Source organism: Oncorhynchus clarkii, chromosome 26, assembly GCF_045791955.1.
Source record: "Oncorhynchus clarkii lewisi isolate Uvic-CL-2024 chromosome 26, UVic_Ocla_1.0, whole genome shotgun sequence".
Classification (NCBI taxonomy): Eukaryota; Metazoa; Chordata; class Actinopteri; order Salmoniformes; family Salmonidae; genus Oncorhynchus; species Oncorhynchus clarkii.
Window position 1 is genome coordinate 40,554,687 of NC_092172.1, and position 16,458 is coordinate 40,571,144.

Here is a 16,458-nt window from a genome sequence, read left to right on the forward strand (position 1 = left end):
TAGTCACTGACCTAGTCAAGTCTGGGTTATAACTTCTCTAGTCACATACCTAGTCAAGTCTGAGTTCTAACTTCTCTAGTCACATACCTAGTCAAGTCTGGGTTATAACTTCTATAGTCACATACCTAGTCATGTCTGAGTTTTAACTTCTCTAGTCACTGACCTAGTCATGTCTGGGTTATAACTTCTCTAGTCACTGACCTAGTCAAGTCTGGATTCTAAGTTTCCTGCTGTTAGAAAGCTGGGGACATTGTCTATGTATTGCCACACTCATTTTGACCAGACTGTAATGAGAATATGTATGACTGTAGGACTCTATTAAACCCCCTAGAAATCAAATTAGCATAACAAAATAATCCCTGTAAAAAGACGTCAGTTTAAACTAGAGATATCTGTTCGCCTAGATATATTTCAATCCGCCAGTGTTGCACTTCCGAATCTGCGGTGAAAGGTGACAGAGCTAGATATTTGTCAGACCATGAGACATCTCGAAAATTGGTCTTCTCACAAAATTGTCTGTAGCATCCGAAGAGTTTGGCCTGACCCCTCTATGGAAAGATGAGACTCTAACGAACACGGTGGTGTTCTCCGTTTTGCTCTACAACCCCCACAAAACGTATCAGAACTCGTCTGAAGTCGGTACAGCTTATCTGCCGACTTCTGTCTGTAGCGTCCCAACAGTTTGGGCAACACACTAATAGGATGTGAGACTCATGAACACGTACATGTGGTTGTTATGCTCTAGGACGCCCACAGGCCTCACAAGACGTGCCTGAAGGTCCCCCGGTAACAGTTGAAAAATGAATGGCGGTATATATGGAGACTTAATGCTAAAACAACAACAAATGTTTCTCTCAGATATAGGACAGACACTTCGAAACAAACTTCCTTTATATTTTTTGGGGGGAGGACCATCTGTTGTTCCATGTAGTGAATCTGTTATTCGATGTGTTTGTATGAGCAGTTTGGTGAAATAAATTTTTTCATCAACTGTTTGTTTTTATATTGTATTTTATAGTTCAAGGGGTCTTAAAATGTCAAATCAAATAGATAACTGACCCTTCGTGTGACCTTCTTAAAACAATTCCATATAGATAGTAGAACCCCAGATTAGACAGGGTTTAGTCTGTAGAGGGTTAAAGACATGTCTTTGGAACCATCTCGAGACAGGGTCAGATTGGGTTTGGGGGGTTTCTTGCTATTGTAATGACCCCTGGGGGAGCACGATGTGAACTGTGAACCATGAATTTACGATTCAAGCACATTAGCCCTGTTCCAATAGGATTAACCCACTCATCAGAGTTAGTCACCAGAGAACTGTAGAATCACAGCATAGAATCACATAGAACTTGCCACAAGGCACCTGGAAGTTGATGAGAGGTATCTAACCAATTATAGTCTCACAGAGGATTGCTACCCTAAACCCTCCTCCAGTGTACACATGCTATACTTAAGCAATAAGGCCCGAGGAGTTGTTATATCTTGGCCAATATACCACACCTAAAGTCTGTTCTTACGACACAGCCCTTAGCAGTGATACATTGGCTATATACCACAAACCCCTGAGGTGCCATATTGCCATTATAAACTGTTTACCAACATAAATACGACTGCAAATTAGTTTAGCATCATACCCGTGGCATATTGTCTGTTATACACACTGCTAGAAGGCTGTTTCAGCATCCAGGACCCAAACTACTAATGTAGCTATGGCTGCGTTTACACAGGGAGCACAATTCTGATATTTTGTCCAAATCATTGGCAAAAGAGCTGATCTGATTGGTCAAAAGACCAATTAGTGAAAAAGATATATTATAATTGGTCTGCCAGGTTAAACGTAGCGTTATAGAGCCCTAGTCAAATGAATATGATAACCAGATCTCTGAGATAGCAGAAGTAAGCTTCATACAAATTACTTTATCCCCAAAAAAACATTCTTCCAGTACAGAGAGGAAACATTCAAATGTATGTACAGACGAGGCGTCCTTGTTTTGTGTTGCTTTCAAACTGTAGCTAAATATTATTTTGGCAAGTACATGTCATGAATGCAGACGTGCATTCATGTAGACAATAGAGCATGTTATTTTACAGAAGCAGTAATCATAGACAAATGAATGCCATGCCTCGTGACATGTTTTTTTTATTTCACTTGGCAAGTCAGTTAATAACAAATTCTTATTTTCAATGACGGCCTACCGGAGAACACTGGGGTAACTGCCTTGTTCAGGGACAGAACGACAGATTTTTACCTTGTCAGCTCGGGGATTCGATCTTGCAACCTTTCGGTTACTAGTCCAACGCTCTGACCACTAGGCTACCTTGATTCACAACATGCCAGTCTCTTTATGTGAAACTCACTTGATACGACATAGCTTGTTGTTTTGAGTTTAGGTTGGGTATCATGTGTTGTGCAGGTATGTGTTAATACAGGTGTGAATTGGAAATGTGTTTCTTTTTGTATATCCCAACTCTCCCCGTGTCACGACTTCCGCCGAAGTCGGCTCCTCTCCTTGTTCGGGCGGCGTTCGGAGATCGACGTCACCGGCTTTCTAGCCATCGCCGATCCATTTCTCATGTGTCCATTTGTTTTGTCTTGTTCCATACACACCTGGTTTTCATTCCATAATCACACTGCATGTATTTAGTCCTCTGTTCCCCTCCATGTCTTGGTGTGTAATTGTTCCGTGTTACGTGGTTATCGTTACGCGCCAAACTGGGTTTTCATGTTTCTGTGTTTTTTGCACGCGCCTTATACTTTTGCCTTGTGGGCTGGAGGTTTTCAAGAAGCTGCGTTCTTCTGTTATTTTCTCTACTGCCATAATAAAGTGTGCACTTGTTCAATACTCCTGACTTCTCCACCAGCAGCGCAAAGCCCTGACACCCTGAGACACCCTCAGGGAATGGGGTCACGACCAGGGTCAGCCATTGTCAACAGTGACCCTGCAGCAATTAGGGTTCAGTGCCTTGCTCAAGGGCACATTCTTCAACTTGCTGGGCTCGGGGATTCGATCTAGCAACCTTTCGGTTACTGACCCAATGCTCTAACCGTTAGGCTACTTGCCACGCTAAAATGGGCTTTAGGAAATACATTTGATTGACTGATTGATTGCTTTTAGATTCCAGAGGTGTGGTGGATGACAAGTGTCCCAGCTCAGAGTGGAACCACATGTGTAGGGACTGTTGTGAGTACCAGCTGATCCAGTGTAGATGTCCTTCCCAGGGGGCACGGGTGGGCTACTCCGTCCCCTGCTGCCGCAACCAACTGGACCAGTGTGACCCCTGCATCATCCACCCTGGTAAACAACCTATCAGACCTCTACCAAAGATACTGGTAACTAACCCCAAAACATCTCATCGTTGTCATTTCCAGTGGGAGCAAATGAAGCATATTGGGCAGAACAGGCATGGAGGTGGGCAGAACCAAGCACGACCTAGCGAGATCCTGTTTTAGCATATATTTGCATATTTCTGCTAGGTAACACCTTCTTTGTGAAGTGTTCACGTGCAATAATTCAATTCGCCGTTGCATTCCTTGTAAACAAAACAATTTTTGGGAACTTAGGTAAAGGGTCAAGTATACAAAACTTAGTCCACTCTGTTCATAACAGATTGTAATTTGGGAAGAGAACTGTATTGACACCAAGTTTCATTTAACTCCATTTTCTCCCACGTTCCGCCCCTGGACTTCCTCCCATCACCAAATTTGGTGGTGAGAAGAAGCTCTAAACGGACGCTTCAGATTTCTACATCCTGTGAGACATCTGTCTCCTTCTATTTAATATGTGCCCTATACTGCTTCCCTCTTACTCCCTTCCAGCTTTCTTACCCAATACAACTGTTTGTACACTGACATTTGCCTTCTTATTCTTCACATGTTGATAACGCTTTAACGTTAAGATGTAATTACAAGGATTCACTTTTTCTTACAGATTTATAAACGTTTAAATTAACCAAAACATTGAACGTGATAAAACATTGGTTGAAATTACATGTCATTTAGCTGCTTGCAGAACACTGACCTGATCTCCTGGCGCCCCTGTTTATCCTCTTCCCTCAGGCTGCAGTCTGTTTGAGAACTGTAAAACCTGTCACAATGGGACGTGGGAGGCCAAGGATGATTTCTTCATCCGAGGGAGATTCTGTACGGACTGTCGTCAGGGCTGGGCAGGTGGAGACTGCAAGAGTGAGTCAGCTGTTTCAGGGGTAGAGCATTTTCTAAATTACAGTCCTTGGGAGTTTTTCACTTGTTTCATTGCCAGTGTTGGGGAGTAGTGAACTACATTGAAATGTTGGTAACATTTCAGTTGTTAATTACTTTTTAGCCATTTAACGTTAGTGGTGTATCTAACTACTGGAACGACACACTACTTTTTAGTCATATAGTGGTGTATCTAACTACTGGAACTACACACTACTTTTTTTGCTAAAATAAAATATGTGAACTAGGCAATCATTTCCTTGTTTTTTTTGGCATCCTACCTGTCTAATTCACGAGACCTGTCTAATTCACCAGACCTGTCTAATTCACCAGACCTGTCTAATTCACCAGACCTGTCTAATTCATCAGACCTGTCTAATCCATCAACTCTGTCTAATCCATCAACTCTGTCTAATCCATCAACTCTGTCTAATCCATCAGACCTGTCTAATTCATCAGACCTGTCTAATTCACCAGACCTGTCTAATTCACCAGACCTGTCTAATTCACCAGACCTGTCTAATCCATCAGATCTGTCTAATCCATCAACTTTGTCTAATCCATCAACTCTGTCTAATCCATCAACTCTGTCTAATCCATCAACTCTGTCTAATCCATCAGACCTGTCTAATTCATCAGACCTGTCTAATTCACCAGACCTGTCTAATTCACCAGACCTGTCTAATTCACCAGACCTGTCTAATCCATCAGCTCTGTCTAATCCATCAACTCTGTCTAATCCATCAACTTTGTCTAATCCATCAGCTCTGTCTAATCCATCAACTCTGTCTAATCCATCAGACCTGTCTAATTCACCAGACCTGTTTTATTCATCAGACCTGTCTAATTCATCAGACCTGTCTAATTCACCAGACCTGTCTAATTCACCAGACCTGTCTAATCCATCAGACCTGTCTAATCCATCAGACCTGTCTAATCCATCAGACCTGTCTAATTCACCAGACCTGTCTAATTCACCAGACCTGTCTAATTCACCAGACCTGCCTAATTCACCAGACCTGTCTAATCCATCAGCTCTGTCTAATCCATCAGCTCTGTCTAATCCATCAGACCTGTCTAGTTCACCAGACCTGTTTTATTCATCAGACCTGTCTAATTCATCAGACCTGTCTAATCCATCAGACCTGTCTAATCCATCAGACCTGTCTAATTCATCAGACCTGTCTAATCCATCAGACCTGTCTAATTCATCAGACCTGTTTAATTCATCAGACCTCTCTAATCCATCAGACATGTCTAGTTCATCAGACCTGTCTAATTCATCAGACCTGTCTAATTCATCAGACCTGTTTAATTCATCAGACCTCTCTAATCCATCAGACATGTCTAGTTCATCAGACCTCTCTAATCCATCAGACATGTCTAGTTCATCAGACCTGTCTAATCCATCAGCTCTGTCTAATCCATCAACTTTGTCTAATCCATCAGCTCTGTCTAATCCATCAACTCTGTCTAATCCATCAACTCTGTCTAATCCATCAACTCTGTCTAATCCATCAACTCTGTCTAATCCATCAGACCTGTCTAATTCACCAGACCTGTCTAATTCACCAGACCTGTCTAATTCACCAGACCTGTCTAATTCATCAGACCTGTCTAATCCATCAACTCTGTCTAATCCATCAACTCTGTCTAATCCATCAACTCTGTCTAATCCATCAGACCTGTCTAATTCATCAGACCTGTCTAATTCACCAGACCTGTCTAATTCACCAGACCTGTCTAATCCATCAACTCTGTCTAATCCATCAGCTCTGTCTAATCCATCAACTTTGTCTAATCCATCAGCTCTGTCTAATCCATCAACTCTGTCTAATCCATCAACTCTGTCTAATCCACCAGACCTGTCTAATTCACCAGACCTGTTTTATTCATCAGACCTGTCTAATCCATCAGACCTGTTTAATCCATCAGACCTGTCTAATTCATCAGACCTGTCTAATCCATCAGACCTGTCTAATTCATCAGACCTGTTTAATTAATCAGAATTGTCTAATTCATCAGACCTGTCTAATCCATCAGACCTGTCTAATCCATCAGACCTGTCTAATTCACCAGACCTGTCTAATTCACCAGACCTGTCTAATTCACCAGACCTGTCTAATTCATCAGACCTGTCTAATTCATCAGACCTGTTTAATTAATCAGACCTCTCTAATCCATCAGACATGTCTAGTTCATCAGACCTGTCTAATTCATCAGACCTGTTTAATTCATCAGACCTGTGTAGTTCATCAGACCTGTCTAATTCATCAGACCTGTCTAATCCATCAGCTCTGTCTAATCCATCAGCTCTGTCTAATCCATCAGCTCTGTCTAATCCATCAGACCTGTCTAATTCACCAGACCTGTCTAATTCACCAGACCTGTCTAATTCACCAGACCTGTCTAATCCATCAGCTCTGTCTAATCCATCAGACCTGTCTAATTCACCAGACCTGTCTAATTCTCACTTGAAACATAGTTTGTATGGTTAATAGGCTAAATTAAAAACTATGTTATCTTCTGACTCTAGTGTGATCTGTTCTTGCAATATGTATTCTATGACATTTTATATTTATATATCAAATCATATCAAAAGTAGCTTCAGTTAAGAAAGCTGTGTTTATAACTTCAGTTAAGAAAGCTGTGTTTATAACTTCAGTTAAGAAAGCTGTGTTTATAACTTCAGTTAAGAAAGCTGTGTTTATAACTTCAGTTAAGAAAGCTGTGTTTATAACTTCAGTTAAGAAAGCTGTGTTTATAACTTCAGTTAAGAAAGCTGTGTTTATAACTTCAGTGTAGCTCAACTTCTGCCGATGTGATGTAATTGGTAGCTTGGTAAACTATATTTTCAGAGGAGCTTCCCCCAACACTGTTCATTATCCTTCGTCTTGAATGACTTGCTATAAACATCTATGTTCTAATCTATAGTTATTTTGTGTTGCATTATGGGAGCTCAGAGTATGTGTTCTTGTCCCTAGCATGTGGAGGGGTGATTCGTAGAGCCCAGGGCCACATCATGCTGGAGAGTTACCCCATCAATGCGCACTGTGAGTGGAGGGTGCAGGTAGAGAAAGGGGAGAACGTGGAGCTCAGGTGGGTCCCTGAATTGATTGTACTGTACTATACTGTCAAATTCTTTGAATCTCTCATTGGCTTTCATGAAGTTGAATGGTATTCTATGAGGAAGTTGTCTGTCACAATCCAGTCACAGCTTTCATGGATCCGTACTGATTTTTTTTTTTTTAAAGGGTAGTAAGATGATGTCCTAATATGGACACTACATAGATTAATATCTTACCCTACTTAACAGCCAAACATGATGATAACAAAGACCTTGTTTGGTTCCGCCCAGGTTCTCCATGCTTAGTCTGGAGCCTGACCACAACTGTCACTATGACTACGTGGAGCTGCGAGATGGTGACAGCCTGAGCTCCCCCGTCATTGGCCGGTTTTGTGGGAATGAGCTGCCTCCACCAATCAGAACCTCTGGAAGCAGGCTGCACGTCCTGTTTGTCTCAGATGGCTACAACAACTTTGATGGCTTCTTTGCCGCTTTTCAGCAGAGCTCAGGTAGCTACAGGCAGGTTTTATTGCCATTATCAACAAGACTTTAGCATAGATGTTGCATGTGGTGCATATGGTTACATTTTGGCCAAGATAATTTAAAATTATTTCAATCTATCAGCCAGGCAGGTCTGTCAGTCAGCCTGTCTGTTGCTCAGCCTATTATTCATTATTCATGAAATATTTGTCTAATTGTCTGTTTGTTTTGTATTTGCGGCTCCCTTGCAGCGTGCAGCCCCTCCCCTTGTCAGCACCATGGAACCTGTTTGCTGAACCCAGTACAGTCTTTTCACTGTGCATGTCTGCCAGGCTACACAGGTCAACTGTGTGAGAATGGTTAGTGATCCGTCTGGTAGCCATAACCTAATTTCCTCCCCAAACAAAGTGAGTTATTCATTATCATTCAGGTATTATAAAACCTAGCTCTACTGCTTCCTGGGAGGAAAACGTTTTACTGCGGTGGGTTATATCAGGGTCACACAGAGTGTTTCTTGGTACTCTTAAACAAATCTACATTGAAACAGAAGTATTCACCTCACACACATGGTTATGGGCTTAGAAAAAGAAGACAATGTCAGATATGGAGTTGAAATGTCTTCAATATTGTGTTTGCATTACAATATTACACTTTATATGCACAGGAGACTGACATTTAACAAAACTGTTTGACATAGAAACACTAGATTTTCATCAGTTAAATTTTTTGTAAATCTTTTATTTAAAATATAACATTCCACCCATGAGGCCAAAAGGGGGCGCTATTGGTCACTGACTGCAGGAAAAGGCTACGGGTCATTTCAGGAGTCCAGACCAAACTGGGGATGGTTGATATAATATTTCTACAAAGACAATACTTAGTCTCTCTCTCTCTCTCTCTCTCTCTCTCTCTCTCTCTCTCTCTCTCTCTCTCTCTCTCTCTCTCTGCCTTCCAGTTGCTAGGAGTCAGGTGTGTGTGTTGCCAGCGAGGCCCGTGAACGGGGAGCTCCTCTCTGTGTACGGTCCGGAGGATGAGCTCCTGGCTGTTCAGTACCTGTGCCACCTACCCTACACACTGACTGGCAGCCCCCAGAGGACCTGCCTGCCCAACGCCACCTGGAGTGGCACGGTGCCCATCTGTGGGAAGGTAGATAAAGGTAAAGTTAAAGATCATGTAAATGAATGGATCAACTTTATTGATCCCCTCCACAGACAGGAATGTTGCAGACCTGAGTACTGATGGAACAGGTGCATTGCATTAGATGATGCACAAGAAGAGAGTACACAAGGGAAACAAGAAGAGAGTACACAAGGGAAACAAGAAGAGAGTACACAAGGGAGAAGAGAAGAGAGTACACAAGGAAAACAAGAAGAGAGTACACAAGGGAAACAAGAAGAGAGTACACAAGGGAAACAAGAAGAGAGTACACAAGGGAGAAGAGAAGAGAGTACACAAGGAAAACAAGAAGAGAGTACACAAGGAAAACGAGAAGAGAGTACACAAGGAACACAAGAAGAGAGTACACAAGAAAAACAAGAAGAGAGTACACAAGGAACACAAGAAGAGAGTACACAAGGAAAACGAGAAGAGAGTACACAAGGGAAGCAAGAAGAGAGTACACAAGGGAAGCAAGAAGAGAGTACACAAAGAAAACAAGAAGAGAGTACACAAGGGAAGCAAGAAGAGAGTACACAAGGGAGAAGAGAAGAGAGTACACAAGGAAAACGAGAAGACATTCCTCAAGGAAAACGAGAAGAGAGTACACAAGGAAAACGAGAAGAGAGTACACAAGGAAAACAAGAAGAGAGTACACAAAGAAAACAAGAAGACAGTACACAAGGAAAACGAGAAGACATTCCTCAAGGAAAACGAGAAGAGAGTACACAAGGAAAACGAGAAGAGAGTACACAAGGAAAACGAGAAGACAGTACACAAGGAAAACAAGAAGAGAGTACACAAAGAAAACAAGAAGACAGTACACAAGGAATGAACATACACACCATAGTCATGGTAGACCATTGAATGACCAGCCCATTTCTCAAAACATGACTCTCCTCCATCTCTTTGTGTCTCTCAGAGCCCATTCGACCCAGTCAGAGGGGTGCAGACCCAGTCAGAGGGGTGCAGACCCAGTCAGAGCCCGTTCAACCCAGTCAGAGGGGTGCAGACCCAGTCAGAGGGCTCGGGGTGTGTCCTCCTCCAGCCAGGCTGCACCATGGCTACCTCCAGCTGGTCCGGGGCTCTGGAGGAGGTCCTGACACAGTGGACTACTTCTGTAACCCCTCCTACATCCTGAGTGGCGGCTCCCGGAGCACCTGTCTCCCAGATGGCTCGTGGAGTGGCCGGCAACCACTGTGTGTGAGAGGTATACTGACAGCAAACAGCCATTTAGATAAAACACCTGCACATGTTTATCCACATTTATAAACTGACTTGTTCCAGCCCTGAATGCTGATTGGTTGACAGTCGTGGTTCCAGCCCTGAATGCTAATTGTCTGAAAGCCGTGGTATATCAGACAGTGTACCACGGGTATAACAAAACATACATTTTTACTGCTCTAATTACGTTGGTAACCAGTTTATAATAGCAATAAGGCACCTCTGGGGTTTGTGATATATGGCCAATATATCACGGCTAAGGGCTGTGTCCAGGCACTCTTTGTTGCGTTGTGCATAAGAACAGCCCTTAAGCGTGGTATATTGGCGATATATCACACCCCCTTGGGCCTTATTGCTTAAATAACATCAGACTGTATAGTGCTTTAGTGCTGCTGTTTAGGTTACTGGACAATACTGTTGATTACGTGGTTAAGGGCTCTTCCTCTGTGTCCACAGCCTGTCGAGAGCCTAAGGTATCTGAGCTGGTGAGACACAAAGTTGTGAAGCCAAAGGCCCCATCCAGGTATGACCCGTACATCCGGGTATTACCCGTACATCCGGGTATGACCCGTACATCCAGGTATGACCCCGTACATCCAGGTATGACCCGTACATCCAGGTATGACCCGTACACCCAGGTATGACCCGTACATCCAGGTATGACCCCGTACACCCAGGTATGACCCCGTACACCCAGGTATGACCCGTAAATCCAGGTATGAGCCGTACACCCAGGTATGACCCCGTACACCCAGGCATGAACCCGTACACCCAGGTATGACCCGTACACCCAGGTATGACCCGTACACCCAGGTATGACCCGTGCACCCAGGTATGACCCGTACATCCAGGTATGACCCGTACACCCAGGTATGACCCGTACACCCAGGTATGACCCGTACACCCAGGTATGACCCGTACACCCAGGTATGACCCGTACACCCAGGTATGACCCGTACACCCAGGTATGACCCGTACACCCAGGTATGACCCTTACACCCAGGTATGACCCGTACACCCAGGTATGACCCGTACACCCAGGTATGACCCGTACATCCAGGTATGACCCGTACACCCAGGTATGACCCGTACACCCAGGTATGACCCTTACATCCAGGTATGACCCGTACACCCAGGTATGACCCAGTACATCCAGGTATGACCCGTACACCCAGGTATGAGCCATACTAACACTTCCATACGTCTCATTCTGACTGTTTGTATGTCAATCTGTACAAAACCGGCACCTTGACTGAATTTATACACTTCTAGTTTTTGAGTGGATTAGGTTTTATCTTACAGCAGTGGTTTCAAACTCATTCCGCAGAGGGCCAAATGTCTACAGGTTTTAGTTTTTTTCCTTTCAATTAAGATCTAGACATCCTGGTGAGGGGAGATCCTTATTAATTAGTGACCTTAATTCATCAATCAAGTACAAGGGTGGAGCTAAAACCCACAGACACTCTGCCCTCCTTGGAATGAGTTTGACACGTGTTTTACAGACAATAACTTTAAACATTTATTCTACATCTCTTTTAAACATGCCCATTGTTAAGCTTTTCTCCTTGTACTCAGACACCTTCTTTGTCCCCTACTACAGGAAAAGTCCAGTCCACAGGCTTCACACCTCATCCAGGCATACGGTCTATGACAGTCACCCCCCTGGCATGGACCCACCATCCTCAGGGAACCTCCCCAGCACCCAAGACCCTGTCCTGAGGGAAATCCCCCGTGGTTTCCACCAGCTGTACACTAGCATAGAGTATGAGTGTGCCTCCTCTCTCTACCAACACTACGGTAGCCCCCGGCGCACCTGTCTGAAGACTGGCAGGTGGAGCGGGCATCATGTCTCCTGCTCGCCAGGTGAGGGCAGCGCCGACTTAAAGAACAGATGCAAAGAAAGTCAGCCAATGTCTTGAGGGAATGAACAGATTTGGTTTTACAAATATGGTCCCACTTTATTTGGCCTTTATTTAACTAGGCAAGTCAGTTAAGAACAAATTCTTATTTACAATGACGGCCTAGGAACAGTGGGTTAACTGCCTGTTCAGGGGCAGAACGACAGCAACCCCCACCTTGTCAGCTCGGGGATATGAACTTGCAACCTTTCGGTTACTAGCCCAACGCTCTAACCACTAGGCTACCCCAATACAATTCAGTACACATTAATGAAACATTTTAAATCACTGTTCAAGTGTCCCTAATGCATTTACGTCGGTTTGCAGATGCTCCGGTTAAGTGCTTTGCTCAAGGGCACATTTGACAGATTTTTTACCTAGTTGGCTCGGGGATTCGAACCAGCGACCTTTCGGTTACTGACCAAACACTCTTAACCGCTAGGCTACCTGCCTCCATAGGTGTACATGGTGTTAGAAACATAGTCAGAAACAACCTATTTCCGCTCCCATCTCTGACACCTACTCCTCTCTCTTTCTGTAACAGTGTGTGGTCAACTCCCAGCAGCCTTCAGCCCTCAGAACCTCACTGAGATTGGATGGCCCTGGCATGCAGCCATCTACCTCCGCTCCCACATCATCCGCAGAGCTGGCTCTGGCCTACAGACGGCACCAGAGGAGGCCTCCTCTCCCTGGCAGCTGGCGTGCAGTGGAGCACTAGTCACCCAGCTCAGTGTGCTGGTGGCAGCTCACTGCCTGGTGGTGGCAGGAGTGGGCAAGCCGCAGTGGGTAGATCCAGCCAACATTAAAGTGGTGATGGGAATACACAGCCCGGGCCAGATGAGGACACTGAAACAACTGCAGGTGGGTGTGAGTGATGCTAAGCTAGGGGGATGCTCTATCTACACAGGGGGGTAAAAGTCTCTCTTGAAGTCTGTGAATACAGTTGTGAAGCCGTTATAATACGGTCTTGACAACGTCTACAAGGTCCAATCTGCAGTTGAAACAATAACAAAGCAGACACACCACCACTGTTTTTGGTAAAAAGCAGTGGAATGTGGCTGGAGAAATGTCACCACTCTCAAAGTCTTAGACAGAGCTACGGATTGCAAGGACTGAGCATCCATAATGATATAGAACATTATATTGTAGCCGTATTTTGAGGCTATACAGTGTTTGTTTACATTTACGTTGTTTACAAACAGTGGAGCAAAAGAATATGTTGAGTTCAGACGGGGTACGACAATTGAACTAAGTTATATTCTAAAATAATGTATATAAGAATGGGTACCAATGGGTATTTATCATTAATTAATACGTGGATGAAGGAACTGTAGATTGCTCCTTTAATGCCTACCAAAACATGCCAAGGTGATTTATGAGTGGCCCATTTTAAAGGTGCAGTCTAATTGTCTTGATTTCCATATCATATCAGATTATTCCTCTAAATCTTGTTGTGGTATAACTGTAAAAAAAACATTAAAAGATCCTGTGTTCTCCACATAATAATTTCCAACAAATTATAGTATTTGGATATCATCAGTAAATACATATGATATTATGTAATATTATGTAATATTTGGATATCATCAGATTTCACTGAAACACATTTCTGTCAGCATTGTAAAATCATTAGGTAAATGGAGCCTCAAGTAGGCCCATAAGGTGCTAAAATGTGGGGCAATACAGTCACTTCAAATCCTGAACTGAGAAACACCTACAGGTGTAGGATCTTAATTTGAGCCAGTTTGCTACAGCAGGAAAATAATCTTGCAGCACCAGGAAATGTGAATTATTATATGGATTATAATTAATGGACATGTTTGTTGGGGTTGATACATTTTGCATAAGGCTAATCAAGTCTGTCGTTTCAAAGTGTAAATTACAAACTTCAGAAGCCTTTCTAAACCTCAAATACACTACAGGTTTTACATTTCCAGCACTGTTCTTCTGCAACAGGGTGATCCAATTAAGCTCCTACATCTGTATGACACACTGGTATAAATCATATATTGTCATGTCAATGGGAGATGTTGGAAACTAAGGTTGGGGGTTTGTCCTAAACAATTAGACCTCCTTGCGTTATGCACAAACACTTCCCTCCGGAGAACAGATTGTAAGACTATTGTTGCCAACCTCACCGACCAAATCTCAATGCACATGGCAAGTCAGTAAGCTGTGCTTAGGTCCGGCCAAGTTGCATGCTGGGACACTTATGTGTTTAGACTGAGCCAAGCAAGCTGCCACTGCTCAAACTCTCCGCACGGCATTCATTTTGGTCCATCTGTCTCATGTCTCCTCTGATCCAACAGGTTTCCTCTGTCCTGGTCCATCCCAGCTTTGATCCTGTGACACTGGACTCAGACCTGGCCGTTCTGAAGCTACGGGACAAGGCCAAGATCAGTGAGAGTGTGTTGCCTGTGTGTCTCCCCAAAATGCAAGGCGGGGAGGTGACCGCCACACAGGGCTATGCCACAGGCTGGCTCCTTGCATCTGACTCAAGGTCCAGTTCCAAACACAGGCTAGACGCCGAGACAGCCCAGACTGGAGTAGTCGAGCTGGGGGATGTCGTTCAGTGCGAGAGGCAGTTTGCTCAGAGCGGGGCCCCTGTCACCATCACTGACAATATGCTGTGTGCAATGCGCCACCCTCTCAATCCCACCAAGCCTTGTCCCACTGTCAGTGCAGGCATTACAATCATACCATCTCCTGCCACTAAGCCATCATCGGGTCCTTCGGGGGGACAGGGGGATGATAGTGTTGTCTGGGAGCTTCTGGCATTAGAAAGTTTTGGTTATGAGAAATGGAACTGTGGCCCAGGGCTTTACACAGTCCATACCCGGATAAACAACTTCAAAGACTGGATACAGAAAAACATGAAGTAGATCTCTGATTTGACTCCAGTCTCAGCCACTCTGTCACCATCATTGACAGCCTGTGTTATTTTTCTAACAACTCACTTACTCACTGTTGCCAGTTCCCTGAAACAGATAACAGGGCTAAGTGCTTGGCAGTGTATTCGGCTGAGCCAATTGGAAACTTCCTAAGACGAGATGTGGGGAGGACAGTCATCCCTGGCACTATTTACTATGATGTATATTTACCACTAATTACTGTTATGTACACTGAACAAAAATATAAACGCAACATGTAAAGTGTTGGTTCCATGTTTCATGAGCTGAAATAAAAGATCCAAGAAATGTTCCATATGTTCCAAAAAGCTTATTTCTCTCAAATGTTGTCCACAAATGTGTTTACATCCCTGTTAGTGAGCATTTCTCCTTTGCCAAGATAATCCATCCACCTGACAGGTGTGGCATATCAAGAAGCTGATTAAACAGCATGATCATTACACAGGTGCACCTTATGTTGGGGAAAATAAAAGGTCACTTTAAAATGTGCAGTTTGGTTACAGTGCCACAAATGTCTCAAGTTTTGAGGGAGAGTGCAATTGGTATGCTGACTGCAGGAATGTCCACAATAGCTGTTGCCTGATAATTTAATGTTAATTTCTCTACCATAAACTGCCTAGGACGTTGTTTTAGAGAATTTGGTTGTACATCCAACCGGCCTCCCAACCGCAGACCACATGTATGTTGTCGTGTGAACGGTTTGCTGATGTCAACGTTGTGAACAAAGTGCCCCATGGTGGCAGTGGGGTTATGGTATGGTCAGGCATAAACTACAGACATGAATGAACACAATTGCATTGTATCGATGGCAATTTGAGTACATAGAGATTCCGTATTTGTATTTATTATGGATCCCCATTAGATACCAACAAGACAGCAGCTACTCTTCCTGGGATCCAGCAAAATTAAGGCAGTTAAACATTTTTTAGAACATTATAATACATTCACAACATATTAACAAAATATACTGTGATGAGATCCTGAGGCCCATTGTCGTGCCATTCATCTGCTGCCATCACCTCATGTTTCAGCATGATAATGCACAGCCCCATGTCGCAAGGATATGTACACAATTTCTGCAATCTGAAAATGTCCCAGTTCTTCCATAAAATCACCATATAATAACCATAACATAACCATATCATAACCATATCTTAACCATATCATAACCATAAAATTACCATATCCTAACCATATAACCAGAAAATCACCATAAAATAATATCATAACCATAAAATCACCATATAATAACCATAACATAAGCATATCATAATCATATAATCATAAATAACCATATCATAATTATATCATAACCATAAAATCACAATAAAATAACCGATATTATAATTATATCATAACCATATAATAACCATATCATAATCATATCATTGTCATATCATAATTATATCAGAAACATAAAATAACCATATCATAATCATATCATAATTATATCATAATCATATCATATCCATATCATAATCATATCATAACCATATTATAACCATATCATAGCCTTGTTTCATCCGG

General features: G+C 43.1%; 1 protein-coding gene across 1 annotated transcript in view; it reads left to right on the forward strand.

Annotated features, from left to right (window-relative positions):
• LOC139384800 (inactive serine protease PAMR1-like) overlaps nucleotides 1-15,202 on the forward strand; it is a 17,086-nt gene extending 1,884 nt beyond the window's left edge. Inside the window, exons 2-12 of the mRNA XM_071129683.1 lie at nucleotides 3,117-3,296; nucleotides 4,058-4,183; nucleotides 7,183-7,297; nucleotides 7,557-7,774; nucleotides 7,997-8,104; nucleotides 8,701-8,901; nucleotides 9,823-10,110; nucleotides 10,581-10,647; nucleotides 11,725-11,987; nucleotides 12,567-12,883; nucleotides 14,332-15,202. Of these exons, the coding sequence (XP_070985784.1) occupies nucleotides 3,117-3,296; nucleotides 4,058-4,183; nucleotides 7,183-7,297; nucleotides 7,557-7,774; nucleotides 7,997-8,104; nucleotides 8,701-8,901; nucleotides 9,823-10,110; nucleotides 10,581-10,647; nucleotides 11,725-11,987; nucleotides 12,567-12,883; nucleotides 14,332-14,904 (2,456 nt within the window). The 3' untranslated portion in view covers nucleotides 14,905-15,202. The remainder of the gene's footprint in view (nucleotides 1-3,116; nucleotides 3,297-4,057; nucleotides 4,184-7,182; nucleotides 7,298-7,556; nucleotides 7,775-7,996; nucleotides 8,105-8,700; nucleotides 8,902-9,822; nucleotides 10,111-10,580; nucleotides 10,648-11,724; nucleotides 11,988-12,566; nucleotides 12,884-14,331) is intronic.
• The last annotated feature ends 1,256 nt before the right edge of the window (nucleotides 15,203-16,458 follow it).